General features: G+C 37.3%; 1 protein-coding gene across 1 annotated transcript in view; it reads right to left on the bottom strand.

Moving 5' to 3' along the window:
• The window catches only part of DPYD (dihydropyrimidine dehydrogenase), an 892,784-nt gene that overhangs the window by 281,933 nt on the left and 588,815 nt on the right, over positions 1 to 22,036 (bottom strand). Inside the window, exon 16 of the mRNA XM_065908208.1 lies at positions 13,181 to 13,264. Within this exon, the coding sequence (XP_065764280.1) occupies positions 13,181 to 13,264 (84 nt within the window). The remainder of the gene's footprint in view (positions 1 to 13,180; positions 13,265 to 22,036) is intronic.

The following is a 22,036-nucleotide window of genomic DNA, read 5'->3' as shown; positions in this document are numbered from 1 at the left end:
ACCACTCACAGGCAGGATGGTGCTATGCATATTTAGTGCTCTCCACCACGTGAAAGAAGGGTGAATTAACTCTGGGGGCACCTCTGTGGCAGGGGGTGTTTCACCCCTCTCCAGCGTCTCCTGGATAATCGCCATCTAGCAGGGACAGTTTCTGAATGCCTGGTATCACACACTGTTTCCTTTAGGGGAGGGATGATGTAAAAATTGGAGCAATGAAAAAATAGATTTTTAGAATAAGAACAGTCCTTGAAAATTAGCATTCATGACTGTAAAACTGTATTTTTTTAATCACATCTGGAGACTTAACAAAGAACTGTTAGGGTTCCTCTTTATAATGAATTTGGATACAGGAAAAATAAACAGGACATAAAAATAAACATCATTAAAATCATTTTTACCATTCATTTTCAGGAAGGAACATGGCCTTTTCAGTAGTTATTTATATAGAAGAGCTTTCATTACTTTCACAAATAGCACTGTCTTCAAAGACATATACATCAGTAAGATAGGTATTCATTTCTATGGTCAGTAAAGCCAGGGATTACTTCTTTCAAATTCTTTTTTGAAAGGCATTAGTGCCACAGAGGTTGGGAGCACAGGTTCATGAATCAGATGCCCAGGATTTCGATCCTGATGCTGCCCTTTATGTGCTGTGTGGCCCTGCCACATTACTTACACTGGGTTCTCCCCTTTGTAAAACAGGAATTAATAATAGTCCATACACCACAGAGTTGCAGGGAGGATTGCATGAGTTAGACCTTGAATCAGAACCTGGCAAACAGCAAGGCAGGTTTCATTGATTGTGTGAAAGTGAATGTGCAGTTGCTCAGTTGTGTCTGACTCTTTTTTATCCCACAGACTATAGCCCACCAGACTGCTCAGTCCATGGGATTCCCCAGGCAAGAATACTGAAGTGGGTTGCCATTCCCTTCTCTAGGGGATCTTCCCGACCCAGGGATCAAACCCAGATCCCCTGCCCTGCAGGCAGATTCTTTATTGTCTGAGCCTCCAGGGAAGCCCACTCAGTGATTTGTACCTATTCTCAAATAACATGGGGGGCATTCAGGAAGCATTTGTAATCCAGAACTTTCTATCATTAGGTGGTGGGCATGGAGACAGGAGATAATAACGTCCTTAATCCCACTGGAGGCCAAGCTGAGGTGGTATACTTTTTCCCCCTCCCCTCATTTCTGGGTACATACCTTGCTTACACAGGATAGCAAATGTGCAAAAGGAAGTCACAGTCAGACATTTTGATATTTTTCATCTTTCAAACACCTACAGTAACATGTGGAAAATGCTGATTCTTAAAAAATGATTAGTGAGTTCCCAAAATGGAATATTTGAAAAGGAGGTAGATCCCTGCCCAGGGAATTAGGAATAATATGTATATGTGAGTAGTATGTACTTCTAGATAAATATGTTTAGAATGGATTTGAGACATATTGAAGAAATCATGGCATCCAGGCCCATCATTTTATGGCAAATAGATGGGGAAATAGTGGAAACAGTGGCTGACTTTATTTTTGGGAGCTCCAAAATCACTGCAGATGGTGACTGCAGCCATGAAATTAAAAGACGCTTACTCCTCAGAAGGAAAGTTATGACCACCCTAGAGCATATTAAAAAGCAAGAGACACTACTTTGTCAACAAAGGTCCCTCTAATCATAGCTATGGTTTTTCCAGTGGTCATGTATGGATGTGAGAGTTGGACTATAAAGAAAGCTGAGCACCGAAGAATTGATGCTTTTGAACTATGGTGTTGGAGAAGACTCTTGAGAGTCCCTTGGACTGCAAGGAGATCCAATCAATCCATCCTAAAGGAGATCAGTCCTGGGTGTTCATTGGAAGGACTGATGCTGAAGCTGAAACTCCAATACTTTAGCCACCTGATGCAAAGACCTGACTCATTTGAAAAGACCTTGATGCTGGGAACGATTGAGGGCAGGAGGAGAAGGGGACAACAGAGGATGAGATGGCTGGATGGCATCACCGACTCAATGGACATGAGTTTGGGTAAACTCTGGCAGTTGGTGATGGACAAGAAGGCCTGGTGTGCTGCAGTTCATGGGGTTGCAAAGAGTCGGACATGACTGAGTGACTGAACTGTACTGAACTGAACTGAATGAAGAAATCAGGCACATGAAACCTAAAACATTTGTGATGCAAAGAGAACAAAAAATCACAACAAGGAGTTATTATTGGTTTTACAGGGAAGTAAAATGACCTAAACGTAAGTTCTAAAGTTACAAAAAATCAAGAACTGCTTTACTGAGTAATATTCATAAATCACTCTGCTCCAGACCTTCTTAATCTGAATAGCACAAAAATCCATTTTGTATGAAGGCTTAATTCATCCAATTACTCATTCATTCACTCATTCATTCATATCTTTATTAACCTGTCCAAAATATCTACTGAACCTATAATGTGTCAAAATGACATTAATCGTGGGAGTTCAATGTAGAGCAAGTCACTCTAGCCATAGTTCCTTTGTCTGTAATGTAGATGTTTATCTTCCCCCTCAAAGTTGATTGAGGAGTGGATGTGATTCCATGCATAGAAAGACTTAGCACATTGCCTAGAATAACATGGGCACTATGTAAAATAAACTCAATTTCTACTGTTCATTAAAAAACTTTATGAATTTATTATCTTGGTACATACACATACATACATACATACATACATACATACATACATATTAGTGGTAAAGAATCTGCCTATCAATGCGGGAGAGGTGGGCTTGATCCCTGGGTCAGGAAGATCCCCTGGAATATGAAATAGTAACCTACTCCATTATTCTTGCCTGGAAAATTCTATGGACAGAGTAACGTGGCAGGGTATATTCCATAGAGATGCAAAGAGTCAGATATGACTGAGCATGCACACACACACACATATCTATATATCTAGATATATCATGGTAACTTTATAGCCACCTCAAAAATATAATTCCTTATTTACTATTAGGAAAACTGTACACTTCACTTTACCATAAGTCTACCATTTCTATTGAGAGAGTAAATATATAATACATTTTATACATGTTTAAGTTTTTAATTGTTTAAAATAAGGATGGCTCCCTTTAGAGGAAAGCTTTTAATAAGAGTTTAATAATAAGAAATGGAGAAAATACCAGAATCATAGATATCAGTGGATGGACCAGGATTGGAAAGGTAAAGATCCCCTAAGAACTGGAATTGCGTGTGCCTGTGTGCACTGTTGTCGCTCAGTCATGTCAAACTCTGTGACCCCATGGACTGTAGCCCACCAGGCTCCTCTGTCCATGGGATTCTCCAGACAAGAATACTGCTGCTAAGTCACTTCAGTCACGTCTGACTCTGTGCGACCCCATAGACAGCAGCCCACCGGGCTCTCCCATCCCTGGGATTCTCCAGGCAAGACAACTGGAGTGGGATTGTAAACTGTTTATTTTTCTGAGGCAAGGTCATCAGATGAATAAAGAATGCTTATCTGTTCTGTGTAAGAATGCATCATTCACTACATCATGGAGCAAAGGAGAGAGAGGCAGAGAGAGTGAGAATGCTGAAAATATCATCTGTTTTCCTGGATCCAGACAATCACGAAGTCAACTTTAACCTTGTATCATCAATTACATAGGGAATATATCTGTCTTAATTTACAAAACCAGAATTTTGGCAAAAGCTAGAAATCTAAGAACTATCTTTCCACTTGTTTCTTCCTTGGAACCTCCATACAGTTTATCTTCAGATGCTGTTCAATGTGATCCTTATCTTTGGCATATGCATTTCTCTATCTCTACCATCACTTTCTTAATCTAAGATACAAACCACTGATATTCCTTACTTGAACTATTTATTGTAGATTTTAGCCTATCTTCTCAAGTCTATTCTCATGCTCCTCTATTCTGTTCACTCAAAATGAAAATATATTCTTATCATATCCACCACTATCACCATTCAACTCACCACTTATTATTTGTGGGGTTATTTATCCAATATATCTCTACTTTACTAAATGGACAGCTACTTGAGGACAGAGAACATGTCTATTTTTATCACTGTATTCTTAGCATTTCACACAGTTCTTGGTACATTGTGCTACGTGTATAACTCAGTCATTTTCTGCCTTTCCCCAACCCCATGGACTGTAACCTGCCAGGACCCTCTATCCATGGAATTTTCTGCCAAGAATACTGGAGCAGGTTGCCATTCCCTACTTCAGGAGATATTCCCAACCCAGGGATGGAACCCACATCTTTTGTGCCTCCTGCATTGGCAGACACATTCTTTATCACTGCACCACCTAGGAAGCCCTTGGACGTGGTAGATACTCTAAAAATTTATTGAATGAATGAAAGTAGAGAAATATTTGGTGATTTGGGGAGTGCAAAATAGGCTCTCTAGAATCTATTTCTCCTAAATAAAAAGGCTATTCTCTAAAAGTTTGAGACAGGTGTAGGATATAGAAGAAGAATCAACAGTGAACAAGGAAAGAGGAATAGAGAACAAACACTAGAAGTGAAGAGAACAAACTGCTCCTTCATACACTAAAGCACAACTATAGGAAAAACAGGAATGGAATGCATACTATGGTGTTGCCACACAATTTCTGGTGTATTCAAGAAGAGAAACATCTTGGCAATTGAAAACTGGTAACAGAAATCACATTTGATAGAGGACCAGAAATTTTACAAAAAAGACAAAAACATCTGTATGTTCTTTTTTGATGAGTGATTAACATACAGGAAATGTAACCAAATTTGCAACTTGACCTATCAAGACTTTTAAAGCTGAATACACCCAGGAACAACAGATAGAGAAGAAAAACACTCAAACCATTAACTCTAGAGTAAAATAGCAAATATTATGAGAAAAGAACTAAAGATATTCAAGACATCTAAAAGTGGTTAAAATTGACAGCCATCTTAAAGTTGATATCCTTTCAAGCAAAACTTATTTTTCAGAGTATATATTAATTAATCACATTGATTTTTTTGATGAAAGAACAAAAGCATCATTAGCTCCAAACATGATGGTCATTAAGATTTCTGCAATGTAATTGACAACAAGACAGGCTTCATGTTTGTGTAACATCCGTGATTCCCAGTAAGGACCGCCTCATGTGTTTAGGGGTGGGGTGGGGGCATAACAGTTCTCTGGGAATGTAGCTGCCAAATTATGGTAACAAAAGCCATAGAAGTTTCAATTCTGAATCAGTACTACTAGGCTGTAAAATGCTATGAGTTTGTTAAATCTATTTTCTTTGACTTATGTTTTGGGGGAGAGGGTAATATTTTCACCTCTAGTCAGAAAAATCCATGTACTGTCTTCCTAACGTTGCTCCCCTATTCCCAGCTGGAAGACTTAAACTGATTGTACTTTAAAGATTACTTCTACCCCAGTGAGAAATGTGTAAAAACTGTCTCTGAAGTAGAAGTTGCCTTAATTTTACAGTCTTCTTAGAAGTGGTGCCTCTTTTGCCTTCCCTTGATTCCCCTTATTTATTATTCTCTCTCTTGCCTTATCTTGAACTCTGCTGCCTCTGAGTCTCTTAGCTCCTGAGTTCTTATCAGTTTTCTGTCCAATTTTGCTATTTAACCCCAAATTCAGTGTCTTTTATTCCTGGGTCTTTTGTCCATTTTAACATCAGATTCAAGCCCTGTTTGCTAGTTCTTCCAAATATTCTAGGCTAGCTGGATCCTATAACTGGACTCTCCATTTCTTTGCCAATATTTCTATCTTAATAATTATGGTTCCCAACCTTGTTTCCATTTCGCACTGCTGATACCTATTTACTCTTCAGCGACATTACGCTTTACAAATTGTATGATATCACAGACTAAGTTCATAGCCTCTTCCTCACCTTACTCTCACATTCCTCTCTATAGGTCAAAGATATTTTTAGTTTATCTTTGTGCCCTAGTCAACAGACATATAGAAAACTCTCAAATTTACTGTGGTATGATCATCTGAAAGTGATTCATAAAAAAATTTAAAAATGCTATTGCTGCTTTATTTCAGGAATATAACATGATGAGTAATAATAAAAACCATATTAAGTTTAAAAACACATATTTCAATGTTTTTCCTGCAACTATTCACCAGGTGGTCCACCTATCTGTACAACATAATTTTTTTACAAAATGACAGATACATGATTGTTATTATAGATAGCAACAATTTCCTGATTTTTTCCTAGATATTTTTCCTAGATATTTCCTGATCTAGAACTAACATCTCAGTTAATTAGATTAGATTTAAAGGATGTTGCTTTCTCCTAAACATTTGTAATTTTTAACAGAAAGCAATCATTTCTATATCATTAGCCAGCATAATAACTAAAATTGAAAAACTCATAGAGAACCAGCTTAAGGCAAAATATTGGCAGCTGTAGAAATGCCTCTTACAGATCTCCTATAGTTATCTACTTATCCAAGTACCCATCTATACAAATGGCTGAGAATTAAAATCAAATAAAAAGTTAGGCAACATAGCATAGTGTAAAGCAAATATTTCTTTTTAATCAGAGATACTTTTCCTCATAAACAAGTTGATAATCTATTTTAAAGCACTTCCAAAATTGTATCACCAAAAAGAAAATAAAAGAAGGCAGGCTAAGTAAAATGTGTTTGGGTAATGTCGGATTTTAGTCACTTTTGGCAGGAGCTTATATCATGCAGCCATTTCTTGTCTCTCTTCCAGGAATGAGGTTATTTTACAGTGCAGTAATTTCCAAATCTATGATGTCTCAGGGGTACACCTGATGTCACAGAGGCACACCTAGCCTGGCCCATGTTTAGCCAGTCAGCTCATAGACCTCAAGTACAACTTTCCAGCCTGAACTTACATTCATCCATGCTGATTAGAGCAAAATTACACATCATATTCAGGAACAAAACAGCACTTTTCCACCCATATTTCTTAGAGGAGGCTAGAGTCAGAAAGGGTGAGAGGAATCAAGAACCTGAAATAGAAGTGGTCTCAGGGGCACACATCTAACCAGTATCAAAAAGGAAATTTAACTCAGCAGTGATCCTCACCTTAGATCCCCCAAGACATACCAGAGAGAGCACTGTGGCTTCAGTGTATTGTATTTTTACCACTGCTGGGGCTGCTACGTTTGTTTCTATTAAGATTTCTCATACTCCCAAGTGCCTTCACCTCACCCTCTGGGGTATATAGGAAATGCCATGACTAGTCAGCTGTTTTGGCTTTAAAAGTGGTATCTTTATACTGTCCTCTCCACAGACATGCCATGGGAACCAGATGGAGGCAGAGCTATGGTCATTGTTCCCTAGACCTTGTACTGCATATGAGATAGAAGGTCTGTTAGCCCAGCTGCTAGAAAAAGGTTTTATTTCCCAAGGGAAAGGATAGCACATCTGGGGCAATGTGGTCCTCATACTTAGTTTTGGATTCTCTTCCTGGTGACAGACATCTGCTCTCTGGCAAGGGAAAGAGCAATAATCTGTGTTTTATGAAAAATGTTGGCATGTTGTAACAGAAACAAATCTTTTTTTTTCTTTTTTAAAAAGAAAAATACAGAGTTTATGAAAATTAAATTTGGACACAGAACAGATCATGAGGGAAATATCAAAATCTTGCTTTAGGTGATCTTAATAAAAATCAATACTTATTTAAGATCACGGAACATATAAGATTTACCACTTTTAAATCTGTTTGTTTGTTTTGTCTAGCTAAATCATCATAAAAGCAGGACTATATATGTATTTCCTGACGGTAACTGTTAAGATTGAGTTGAATATTCCAGTGTTCAGAAATTCTATGTAGAGAATATATGTAAACAAATTGATGGGGCTGTGAGAAAGCAAGACATAGCAGGTGATGAGAGTGGTGCACCATCTTTATTCAGGATTCTGCTCTGTCTGTAAAGTTAGAGCAGTCTTCCCTCCAATTATATACTATCATTGTGGAATTTTCCATTCAAAGGAATTGTTACTGAACTAGTTGTGAACTATTTAGCAATCACACCTACGATGAAGGCCAAATCATGGCTTGCAAACACTGAACAATGAGAATCCTCCAAGGGCCAGATAAACAACATCTCCGTAACTTCTTAGAATTTTCAGGTAAAGAAATCCAAACTCATTGACAGTGATTCAGTCTCTAGGTCACCACAGATTGAAATGAGAGTGTGTATCTAGTTTCTATATTTAACCTGTTCATATATAACATGTTATTTTTTCTTTATCATGGACAATTTAATTGATAATATATGCCCAGTTAATGAATTAGAGGTCATCCAACATAGAATTAGGTGAATTTTATTTGAATAATTTCAATTGAAAAGATATGAATTCCAGGTGGAGAGAATAATAGTATTCAAAAGGGTACAGAGTAGGAAGTTTCCCCGGCAACTGACTGACTTATTCAGTTGGCTGGAGATTTGATTACACCCAGATGACATATTAGAAAATACTGGCCAGAACACTAGACGGGGGTCAATGACAAGGGCGTTACACGCTCTAGGCTCTGCTAGTTGGTTAGCTCAGACTAAGGCTATTTAGGTAACTCCCCAGTCCCAAATTCCTGTCCTCTAAATAAGGAGGTGGAACTGGTAAATCTTCAAGGTTCCTTTCAATTCTGAGAGTCTGTGCCACATCATTGACTCAAGGCAAAGAAGAAAACAGCTGCTATGAAAAATAAGAAAAAGCTTTAAAAATGTGTACTTTCTAATGGCAAGGACAAAAAATCATCTTAAGGAGACTTTGTAACTAGTATTATAAAGTCCTGTGGAACATGTTGCCTCCTGCTCTTCTTTTTTGCTATGTGGAAGATAAAATAGGAAGGCAACTTATCCCATACCCCATACCCTACTCCCTACTATTTTTCTTTTGGTAGCTGGTGGAGGGTCTAAGAATTAAAAGTATTGCTGGTTGAAGAAGGCAATCTAGAGAATCTTCAATGTCGAGAACCCAGAAAATCAGCAAAAATCCTGAGAAGGCTTGGTTTCAATATTTTAAGGTTGAATCAGAGAGGTACATACTGATAAAATCCATATTGAGTGAGCACCTATCCTTGGTCAAATGTTTGCTACTGTTTACGTGTACCACATAGAGGGTGAAAGGAGCCTAATGAAGCTCTAGTTCCTCATTGCCACATGTCAATATAGGTCAAGTGTGGCCATACCTTCTTTATTTCAAGAGATGAAAGAAGTAGATTTTTCTTTTTGTCCAGCCACCTGTTTTTAAAATGTTGGTAATAATTTAAAAAAACAAAGCAAACACAGTAACAATAGAAAGCTATTCAAGGCCTTTTCAGGTACTGTGTGAATCTAGGTTAGGAAGGTCTATGAAGTGGAAGTAAAAATATTCAGCATAATTCTGAAAGGACAGAAGAGGAATATTCACTTAATGCCCTATGGACACTTAGCATTTTAGAAAAGAAGACCTCAAAGAGATGCCATTTCATCTGCACTTTATAGAATTTATCATAGTTCAAGTACCTTTATAAAGTAATATGCTGTCACAGAAATTAGTTTACATAGATTGCACGTAGACAACTTTAAATTGGATTGTGAAGACATCAGAGCTCCCTTATTCCTGAGAGACAGAACACTTACATAGGACGTTCAGGTTTGTTTGGGAGTTTAGAGCTTAATCCTGCTCTTAATTTAAATGATAATATTTATACTAATATTCAAATACTTATTTATTAGGGACTGTTCTCTGTGCCTTCCCTATATTCAGGCTTACATGCTAACTAAAGCTCAGGTCTGGTAGCCACTGACAGATTTGTGACCTGGGAAACACAGAAGGTCAGGTTTTTTGTTTCTTCTTTTTTAATTTGTTAAATGGAATGGAAACTCATCCTACTTCAGAGGATTGTTATGAACTGAAGAAAAGACAGAAAAAAAATTTCATATTGTAATATAACTCTGACTCTTTGGACTATATATGCCACCCAAACTAGAACATGTTTTTATGGTTGCTTGAGCATCAAGTTTATTGGGTGAAACCACTAATTAAAATGGAAAAAATGTGATAGAAGAGTAGGCTGACATACTAAAAGTTCAAGGGTTCTATTTTAACAATATAAAGTACAAAATGTCTATTAAACCAAAGTTTTTTAAACAACTTTTAGTTAGATATTCATCAAATAAATAAAATATACCAAAAAGTGAGAATTGATTTGTGTAAAACAATAGATATTAAATAAATAAAACATTGACTTTCATGCAAACCAGGAAAATGTTACTGTTTTTACAAAGAATAACATAATATGTAATTTTTATTTATTTAGTTGTTATTTTACCAATGGTCTTTATGATAGTTTAAAAATGACATATGAGCTTGCTGCCTATAATGTTAGCATTTAAAGAATATTACAGCTGGAAGGGGATTTAGAGACCATCTAATTCAAATTCCATATTATAGAGATGGAAACTGATGCTTCAGGAGAGTAAGTGACTTGATCAAGGTGACAAAGATGGTTGATGGAAAGAATAAAGAATGAGATTGCCTTTAAACACTTAGCGAGTGTCCTGCTTAGTGTTTAAGATTTTATAGGAAGTTTCACCACACAGGGAATACACAATTCAAATTCACAAGTCAGCTTGAGATTTTATTTATTTCTATAAGTTCCATAAATATATATGATGTCTCTATGTCATAAAGGTTATAGCCTTTTCTATTCCTATATTTCACAACTTTTAGTCACTATGGGAACATATATAAAGAGTTTAAATTTACATGTATAATTAAACTAATTAAACTCAGGTATAAAAGCATTTTATATTTCACTTAGTTGATATTTGCAAGAAAATATTTGAGATAAAGAAGAAAAAAAATGTTTAGAGAAAGAAAATGTACTGTATTACTATACTCTGCTTATAGTCGTCTTAAGGAGCTAAAATCATGATTTCTAGAAACACCAGAAATGGTGACAGTACAAGAGAGTGTTTCTAATGGAAAAATACTCTAGCCATGGGACTAATGTCAGTTTGATTCATTGATGAAGCAAACGTTGCTCAGGTTCTGGCGATACACATAGCTCTTTACTTGGCACAAAGGGAGCTTGTAGCAGATGGGATGCAGATCACACTATGATGAGGAAAACAAATTGGAATGGCTCCTCAGTCTCCCAATACTGGGTACAGATTCGCCATCCCACAAACTTGTGAGTGTTTAAGACTATAAACCTTAGGGAGGGAGGAAGAAGCATGGAAACAGGGGGCAGAGAAAAGGAAATAGGAAGTAAAGGAGAAAATGAATAAGCCCCAGATGTCTTCATGCCCACTCTAAAAATTCAGAGGTACAGTAAAGTTTTTTCCAATGTGCTAATAGTCTTCCTTCCTGATATCTAAAATATTGAACATGCATGTGTCCCGAGGCAGAGTAACCATTTAAATTATGTTGGAGCAAAATAATTAAGTTAGCTTTATGTTTCAATTATACAAGGTACAAAAGAATATAATTTGAAAGAAAAATTCCAAACTTGGCTAGTAGAATTGGTTATAGTTTTAGATATTATAACTAACAAGAGAAACGGAAATGCTTCTAAGTTTCCTTCAGTCTAAGACATAATAGTTTTTGGAACATATGTTTTCCATGAGTTTTAGAAATCTTAATGATAACTGACTGAAAAATTTTAGCACTTGCATCCTCATTCAGCCAAAGGCTGTTTTATGCAGCTAAATAACTCTCTGGAGAGGATCCACCTAAGACATTTAACAACTGGGTAAGTTTTGAGGTGTTCACAGAGCAAAAGTCCGCTCTAAAAAATAAACTTAAAGCTGGGTAACATTTTCAAAATAATTTTCATATTTGTGGCAAGAAATACATATGAAAATACATCTTTCTTTTAAAACTTAGTCAATAGATTCAAATTTTCCATAGCTGTTTTAATCCATGTAACTAAAAGATATTTGGGAAAGGTATAAAGAGAGAAACTCGACTCCCTTCGGCCCTGCTCCACATGTCCTTTTAAGAATGTTCCTTGTTTAAACCAAGTTACTTATCTTGACACACGGACTGCTGCCTAATCACATGACTTATAGAAATTATGATGTAACGTAATGATGTTTTCCCTCTACAGGTAATTCTGAGGCTTGTTCTGTTACCACACTGAATGATCTTCTGGATAATCTGCTGTGAGTGGAGCAGAGAGTATACTTGAACAACATCTGACTAGGCCACCTTCTCCTGCTGCTACAAAAGAATGGTTTCTTCCCAAGTCACAAATCTATCCTGAATGTTAATTAAATATTTACAAGGTACTTTAAAATCCTCCCTGAATGCTAACCTGAAAATAGTAACCTACGTTCATTTGAATAAGCAGAAATTTCTGCCTGTCCAAATTAAGCATCTCTGGCCTCTGAGTTTAATTCAGATAATTCTATGACTTGGGGGGGAAAAAAAAAAGAAAAAAAAGAACTGACTACCTACTATGTATAAGGCTCCATGTCAGATGTGGAAATTAAACTTTTTAGGACTAGGAAATTTGTCATAAATTACAACAATTTGTATTATTTAATTCACATCATGTCCCTCTGGGCTTAAAAGTTAAATTAGATGCAAAATACTCACCTTTTTAGCATTAAGCTTTTACATTGTTCCTTAACATATAACACTGTATCTAGTTACATAAAGATGCAGTATTTTCTACATATTAACACAGATTTCCACATTTTATTCATTAAGTTTCTGAAAGAGTTTTAGCATGAAGGTTCCATTTATTGTATCAAAAAATAAAAATATCATCAAAGTCTTTTTGCAACTCCCAAAACACAGTTAGAGAATAATGATCATATGCTAAAAAATGTAAAATGCAATTTGTGCTGTGCCCCATTTACTACAAAATCACTACGAACAATGCATTTCGTACAGTATATTGCTCCAGGGAAAGTGGATCAGCATCAGGAATGAATAAAGAACACTGCATTTGAAATCAGCTAATTCTGCCTCAGCGCTTTTAAAAACGATTTGTTATGATATTACCTCCTGTCAAGCACATAATGTGATATTTTCCTCAATAAAAACTAAACAGTTGCTGTAATTTCAGCTTCTCTAATTTTCTACTTTTTAAGCACTAAATATTTAAACAATGCAGACCTGGAAGTCTCAAGCCAGTCATCTGATCCTCCCATCTTCCTGCCTAAGGTAGAGTAACTATCCATACAGGGGCCTGTTCTGTAACAGACATACATAACGGCAGCTGTTGAGGTCCTTACCTGCCCACAAGCCAGGCCCATTCCTCTTTCTCCCATGCCATGTGGACACGATAAATTTAACTCCAGGGCATCTGCTCCAGAAGCCTTTAAGATGAGGAAAGAAAATGAAAGAAAACGCAAAGCTTTAAACTGTGTACTAATAGGCTTTCACCACCGATAATACAACATAGGTCACATTTGCCAAATTTTAACTACACTTTGTCCTGCACCACGGCTATTTTATGAGGTATATTCTGACTCTGTCAAATGAGGGTATCTATACAAGGATAATTCAGTTCAGTTGCTCAGTTGTGTCCGACTCTCTGTGACCTCATGGACTGAAGCTTGCCAGGCTTCCCTGTCCATCACCAACTCCCAGAGCCTGCTCAAACTCATGTCCATCATATTGGTGATGCCATCCAACCATCTCATCCTCTGTCATCCCCTTCTCCTCTGGCCTTCAATCTTTCCCAGCATCAGGGTCTTATCCAGTGAGTTGGTTTTTCGAATCAGGTGGCCAAAGTATTGGAGTTTCAGCTTTAGCATCAGTCTTTCCAGTGAATATTCAGGACTGATTTCCTTTAGGATTGACAGGTTGGATCTCCCTGCAGTCCAAGCGACTCTCAAGAGTCTTCTCCAACACCACAGTTCAAAAGCATCAATTCTTCGGCACTCAACTTTTTTTATAGTCCAACTCTCACACCCATACGTAACTACTGAAAAAACCATATTTTTGACTAGACAGACCTTTTGTTGGTAAAGTAATGTCTCTACTTTTTAATGTGCTGTTTAGGTTGGTCATAGCTTTTCTTCCAAGGAGCAAGCGTCTTTTAATTTCATGGCTGCAGTCACCACCTGCAGTGATTTTGGAGTCCCCCAAAATAAAGTCTGTAACAGTTTCCATTGTTTCCCCATCTCTTTGCCATGAATGATGGGACCAGATGCCATGATGTTAGTTTTCTGAATGTTGAGTTTTAAGCCAACTTTTTTCACTCTCCTCTTTCACTTTCATCAAGAGGCTCTTTAGTTCTTCGCTTTCTGCCATAACAGAGGTGTCATCTGCATATGTGAGGTTATTGATATTTCTGCTGGCAATCTTGATTCCAATTTGTACTTCATCCAGCCTGGCATTTCTCATGATGTACTCTGCATATATGTTAAATAAGCAGGGTGACAATATACAGACTTGATGTACTCCTTTCCTGATTTGGAACCAGTCTGTTGTTCCATGTCCAGTTCTAATTGTTGCTTCTTGACCGGCATACAGATTTCTCAGGAGGCAGGTCAGATGGTCTGGTATTCCCATCTCTTTCAGAATTCTCCACAGTTTATTGTGATCCACACAGTCAAAGGCTTTGGCATAGTCAATAAAGCAGAAGTAGATATTTTTCTGGAACTCTCTTGCTTTTTCCATGATCCAGCAGATGTTGGCAATTTGATCTCTGGTTCTTCTGCCTTTTCTAAATCCAGCTTGAACATCTGGAAGTTCATGGTTCACATACTGTTGAAGCCTGGCTTGGAGAATTTTGAGCATTACTTTCCTAGTGTGTGAGATGAGTGCAATTGTGCCATAGTTTGAACATTCTTTGGCATTGCCTTTCTTTGGAACTGAAAGGAAAACTGACCTTTTCTAGTCCTGTGGCCATAGCTGAGTTTTCCAAATTTGCTGGCATATTGAGTGCAGCACTTTCACAGTATCATCTTTTAGGATTTGAAATAGCTCAACTGGAATTCCATCACTTCCACTAGCTTTGTTCGTAGCAATGCTTCCTAAGGCCCATTCGACTTAGCATTCTAGGATATCTGGCTTTAGGTGAGTGACCAGACCATAGTGTTTATCTGGGTCATAAAGATCTTTTTTGTACAGTTCTTCTGTGTATTCTTGCCACCTCTTCTTAATATCTTCTGCTTCTGTCAGGTTCATACCGTTTCTGTCCTTTATTGTGCTAATCTTTGCATGAAATGTTCCCTTGGTATCTCTAATTTTCTTGAAGAGATCTCTAGTCTTCCCCATTCTATTGTTTTCCTCTATTTCTTTGCATTGATCACTGAGGAAGGCTTTCTTATCTCTCCGTTCTATTCTTTGGAACTCTGCATTTATATAGGTATATCTTTTTTCTCCTTTGCTTTTAGTTTCTCTTCTTTTCTCAGCTGTTTGTAAGGCCTCCTCAGACAGTCATTTTGCTTTTTTCTATTTCTTTTTTGGGGGGATGGTCTTGATCACCACCTCCTGTACAATGTCATGAACCTCCATCCATAGTTCTCCAGGCACTCTATCAAATATAATCCCTTGAATCTATTTGTCACTTCCACTGTATAATCATAAGGGATTTGATTTAGGTCATACCTGAATGTTCTAGTGGTTTTCCCAACTTTCTTCAATTTAAGCCTGAATTTGGCAATAAGGAGTTCATGATCTGAGCCACAATCAACTCCCGGTCTTGTTTTTGGTGACTGTGTAGAACTTTTCCACCTTTGACTGCAAAGAAAATAATCAATTTGATTTCAGTATTGACCATCTAGTGATGTCCACATGTAGAGTCTTCTCTTGTGTTGTTGGAAGAGGGTGTTTGCTATAACCAGTGTGTTCTCTTGGCAAAACTGTTAGCCTTTGCCCTGCTTCATTCTGTACTCCAAGGCTAAATTTGCCTGTTACTCCAGGTAGCTCTTGACTTCCCACTTTTGCATTCCAGTCCCCTATAAGGAAGAGGACATCTTTTTTGGGTGTTAGTTTTAGAAGGTCTTGTAGGTCTTAACAGAACTGTTCAACTTCGGCTTCTTCAGCATTATTGGTTGGGGCACAGACTTGGATTACTGTGATATTGAATGGTTTGCCTTAACAAACAGAGATCATTCTGTCATTTTGAGATTGCATCCAAGTGCTGCATTTTGAACTCTTTTATTGACTATGACGGCTACTCCATTTCTTCTAAAGGATTCTTGCCCACAGTAGTAGATATAATGGTCATCTGAGTTAAATTCACCCATTCCAGCCCACTTCAGTTCACTGATCCCTGAAATGTCGATGTTCACTCTTGCCATCTCCTGTTTGACTACTTCCAATTTGCCTTGATTCACGGACCTAACATTCTAGGTTCCTATGCAATATTCCTCTTTACAGTATCAGACTTTATTTCCATCATCTGTCATATCCACAACTGGGTATTGTTTTTGCTTTGGATTTGTCTCTTCGTTCTCTCTGGAGTTTTTTCACCATTCTTTTCCAGTAGCATATTGGGCACCTTTCGACCTGGGGAGTTCATCTCTGATTGTCATACCTTTTTGCCTTTTCACAGTGTTCACAGGGTTCTTAAGGTGAGAATACTTAAGTAGTTTGCCATCCCATTCTCCAGTGGGCCACGTTTTGTCCGAACTCTCCACAATTACCCCTCCATCTTGGGAGGCCTTACACGGCATGATTCATAGTTTCATTGAGCTAGACAAGGCTGTGCTCCATGTGATCATTTCAGTTAGTTTTCAGTGATTGTGGTTTTCATCCTTTCTGCCTTCTGATGGATAGGGAAAAGATCCTTATGGAAGTTTACTGATGGAAGAGACTGAGGGCAAAACTGAGTCCTGTTTGGATGGGCTGGGCCATGTTCAGTAAATCTTTAATCCAATTTTCCACTGATGGGCAGGGCTATGTTCCCTCCCTGTTGCTTGACCTGAGGGCAAACTATGGTGGAGGTGATGAAGATAATGGCAACCTCCTTCAAAAGGTCCCATACAGCACTGCTACACTCAATGCCCCCAGCCCTGAAGCAGGCAACTGCCAACCCATGCCTCCACCGGAGACTCCTGGACACTCATGGGCATGTCTGGTCGGTTTCTTGTGGGGTCACTGCTCCTTTCTCCTGGGTCCTTGTGAGCACAAGATTTTGTTTGTGCCCCCCAAAAAGGCTTATGCCATACCCAGGTCTGCTGCCCCCAGAGCCCCTGTGGCAGGCCACTGACGACCTATATCTCTATAGGAGACATTCAGACACAGTTCTAATAACAAAAGCAAATATGTATTGAGTGTTTATGACACTCACTGCTCTCTGTGAGTTGTATTTCTTATCTCTAACTCTCATCCTCCTTGGAATAATCAGGTACCAATTTTACAGATGAGGAAACTGATGCACAAGGGAATTAAATGACCAGTCTGGTTATCAAGTGACACAACAGAGATTTTTAACTCAGGTCTGTTTGATATCATGTTGATTCTGCCCTATACAGCTTCTGTTTTTATAGAAACAAACCTCATTAATTCTGGATAATTGGTACTAAAGGTAGCAGGGCAAAGAAAAATGTAGCAGGCTAATGGAATAAATATGAATAAAATTTTAAATGTTCTTTTATTAGTTAACTTTTATTATTTATTAATACTGCTTTCAAATGCTTCAGAGCACTCAAGCATGTTAATTGCCCAAACTGGGAACACCATTCATTGTATTCTATGTTGCTTTAAAAAAATTCAAGTGGAAAATAAGATTGTGGTAATAGTTCAAATTAAATCAAAATATATAAAAATATAGATAGTTTTTCTCCTCTCTCTTTCAATTTTGTACCTCTAAAGTAATCTATGTTAACAATTTAACATGTAATTTTCTACTTTTTCTATATGCTAAAAAAAGTAAAGCACACATATAACACATGTATCAGGCTTATTTTTTCTTCTTGGTTTTGCTCTTTATATTTTCATTTTTTCTTCTAGATTTATTGAGATACAACTGACATACAGCACTATATAAGTTTTTGGTGTATAGCATAATGATTTAATTTTAATGCACCATGAATGATTACCACAATAAGTTTAGAGCACATCCATCATCACATATAGACACAAGATAAAAGAAAAAAGTCCTATGATGAGAACTCTCAGGATTTTCTCTGTTACATACTGCAGTATTAATTATATTAATCAAGTTGTACATTACATCCCTAATACTTCTTTTGTTATAACCAGAAGTTTAGGCCTTTGACCACCTTCACCCAATAACTCTGGTAACCACAAATCTGATCTATTTTTCTATAAGTTTGTTTATTTTTGAATTATAATTTATCTATAATACTATGTTAATTCCTGGTGCACAACACAGTGATTCAATATTTTTATACATTCCTATACATTACACATAATCATCATGATAAGTCTAGTCACCATCTGTCGTCACACAAAGATATTACATTACTATTGACTATATCATGCATTTCATACCCATGAGTCATTTCTTTTGTAATTGAAAGTTTGTACCTCTTAATTTTCTTCACCCATTTCTCTCATATTTTTAAACTGAATCAATCTTATTGTATTTTTTAAAAGTCCATCCTAAGAAACATGAAGTACAGATAATTTTGTCTTACTTGATAATTAAGTAGGACTCTTTCTTATTTAAATCATTAATTCATACAAACGGGACCTATAGAAATGAACAAACTATTTCACACTAAGCATTCTTAAAATAACTGGAGAACCATAGAATTCTTTAGAAGTCTTCTGTAAAAACTCTAAGAACAATAAAACACTTTTTTAAATTTGAGAAATGGACGATAAACGAAATGATTCTTTTACCTAACGTCTAGAATCTTCAATGCCACCATTTCTTTTTGAGTAAGGTACGCGTGGCTCAGTTTCCAAAATATTATAGCATGTTTATCACATCATGGAAAGACTTTTTAAAAAGTTCATTATTTTCTAAGAATATCAGACCTTTCTTTAGACCAACAACTTTTTTTCAAATGTCTCTTTTCTTCCTAATCATTCACGATTTTTTCCTATTTATTAATTTTAAATAAGACCTCAGCAAACAAGTATTCTATCGATAGCTACATCTTTCTTGGTTGACTTTCTTACTCGCCTTTACTCATGAGTGAGCTTGCTTTTCCTTCTGCACATTTGTGAAAGTTCAATGAGTCATTCAGCCTATTTTCTAACATGGTTTTATTATGGTTTTTGTAAATGCTTCATGTTATTTGAAAAGTATTTGAATCAGAGTTCGGTGGTAAGTTTAGACAAAGCACAACCTGCTAAACTCTGAGTTCCAATCCTAGATCTGCTAAGGAACTTGGGCAAGGCAGTTAAGCTTCTTTGTTCCCGTCTACACAAGTGTAAGGGCTTCCCAGATGGCTCAGCAGTAAGGAACCCGCCTGCCTGAAATGCAGGAGACTCAGGAGACATGTGTTCCACCCCTGGATCAGGAAGGGCCTCTGGAGGAGGAAGGCAGTCCACTCCAGTATTCTTGCCTGGAAAATCCCATGGACAGAGGAGCCTGATGGGCTGCAGTCCATGGGGCCTCAGAGAGTTGGACACAATTAAGCAACTAAGCATAGACACATTCAAGTGTAAACTGGAGACAATAGGACCTATCTCAAAACCAGGTCATGTGGGAATCTGCAGCTTAATTAAAAGGCTCTACACTGCAAGTATATATTTTTTCTTATTATGTCTTAGTTATTTCAAATATTTCTTTTAGACTTATTTGCTTTAGACTGCTAGTTGAAATGCAGCAATTAACAGCAAATCAACTCAACAACATTTTGGAATAAGCTTTAGGTGTCATTTGTATAGATATTTACATTATACATATTTTCTAAAATGTAAGCACAAGCTTACAATTAGATTTATAATAGGCAATAATAACTAACATTTATCAAACACTTAACAATATGTCAGACACTTTACTAGGCTTTTTATAATGGATATATCATTATTCCTATTATGTAACTGATAAAATCAAGGTACAAAGAATTCAAGTGACTAATTTATTATTCTAAAGCTTGTAAATGAGAATAGGATCTTTAAATCAAGTATTTTAAGTATAGAACCTGTATTCTTGGTCACTATCATAACTTATTAGAAATCAGGTATTCCACTAGAATTGGTTTAACGTGATAACAAAACATTACAACTCGACATCTTTCAAGTTTCTAAATATTAAATAGATACTAAAATCTTATAAGACCACTTATTAAATTTAGTCTTTTCAGTGACTGTCAAAAATTTTCCCAGCATTATATATATATATATACAAATGCTAACCCATTAAACATACCCATAAAGACCTTTGAAATGAGGATCTAGGCCTCAAAAACAGATAATCCTGCTCAAAATAACACCAAGAGCTGGGGAATATTCATTTGGCCTCTGCTTCAATATTCTTGTCATACGATGTACACCACCTTAAAAGGCAGTTAATTCTATTTCCAAGCAACCACATGCATTCAGAAAGCCTTAATTGCTGAATTACCATGAAATGTTAAATTAACTGAAACTGGGCATGCATTCTGACTCCTGTTAGTCACAAGCTTTTTAGTTTAGTCACTTAGCCCAGAGTTTATTCTGCCTCACCTAAATGATTATACAATAAAATAATCTAGTGAAGGCAGTGACATAGAAAATTTGCTGCTTCTAATTTCATACATTATCTATTTATCATCTGTTTATCAGCATGAAGTAGAATGATATGTTAATAGCATGGACTATAGAGCCAGATTTCATGGGTTTGAATCCCACTTTTACCACATACTAGCTGTGTGAACTTGGGCATATTATTTAACAACTTTTGGCCTCAGTCTCCTCATTTCCAAAACATGGAAAACAGAAAAGTACCTCATAAGGTTGCTTTTCTAAGGTACAAATAAATTTAATAAAAGCGAATGACTTAGAACAGTGCCTGGACTGCAGTAAATATTATGTAAGTATAAGCAGTTAATCTAGTCTAATTACCTGTCTCACTGTCTATCCATCTATCCATCCATCCATCTATCCATTCAGTAACAATCTCCAACTTGCCTTTCCTCAGCTTTGATCTGAGAAAGAATATAAAGTAGCTATATACACACTTTGGGGGTCTCACAGGTGGCTCAGTGGTAAAGAATTTGCCTGCCAATGCAGGAGATGCAGGAGACGAGGGTTCAATCACTAGGTTGGGAAGATCCTCTTGAGTAGAAAATGACAAACCACTCTAGTATTCTTGCTAGTATCCTCTGTCCATGAAGAATTCCATGATTGAGTGACTGAACAACAAAACAACAAAAATCCATACTTGGGGCCGGGGGAAGTGGTGGCAGAAAACTATTCTAAGAAATTCTCAGAGTCGTGGTAGTAACGTGATTTCTAAAATTCTCTGAATCATTTTGTAAAACCTCTCAGAGAAATTAGGGAAGCAAAACCACAAACCCTTGTACGATATGTCCAACAACACGGGGTACACAGTTCTTTTCCTTCTCCTTTCCTCACCCCTCCCTTCCTTATCCATCTATGTAGTTCTAAAGTCACTGGCTGGGGATGAGCAAGGGAGGTGACTAGGAAGTTTGGAGGAAGAGCCACGAGGGCCCAGTAGGGGTATCAGAGCCTGAGCACAGTGAGAACGACAGAGGGTGTTTGGGGCTGTACATCAGAGCCCTAGTGGGAAGAGAAGTCTTCCATGGGTCAAGGGGAACAAATAAAGGACTTAAGAGACCAAGCAGGGTAGAAAGACGTGAAGCTACATTTCTTGGGGTCTGCTCAGTCAGTCACTCAGTCATGTCCAACTCTTTGTGACCCCATGGGCCATAGCTTGCCAGGCTCCTCTGTCCATGGAATTTTTCAGGCAAGAATACTGGAGTGGGTTGCCACTGCCTACTCCAGGAACACTTCTTGGATTCTCTCTAATTTTCTTCTGTTAAAAGAATACATGAGGCCCACTGCCAACTTTCTACATAGCAACACTGTCAATCAGTCTCAACTATCCAAAACTGGGGACCCAAGTTCTCTGGGATCTTAGACCACTTTGAAGTGGACCTGGGACAAGTAAACGCTGGATTGGCCTGGGCCCCACTGGGCACTAAGTCTGTGACCATCTCTCATCTCCAAGTAGACATCTATCTTTCCTGATTCTGTTCCGTCCTGCTGAC

Source organism: Muntiacus reevesi, chromosome 1, assembly GCF_963930625.1.
Source record: "Muntiacus reevesi chromosome 1, mMunRee1.1, whole genome shotgun sequence".
Lineage (NCBI taxonomy): Eukaryota > Metazoa > Chordata > Mammalia > Artiodactyla > Cervidae > Muntiacus > Muntiacus reevesi.
Note: the sequence above shows the minus strand (reverse complement) of the source record. Positions and strands in the feature narration are given on the sequence as shown.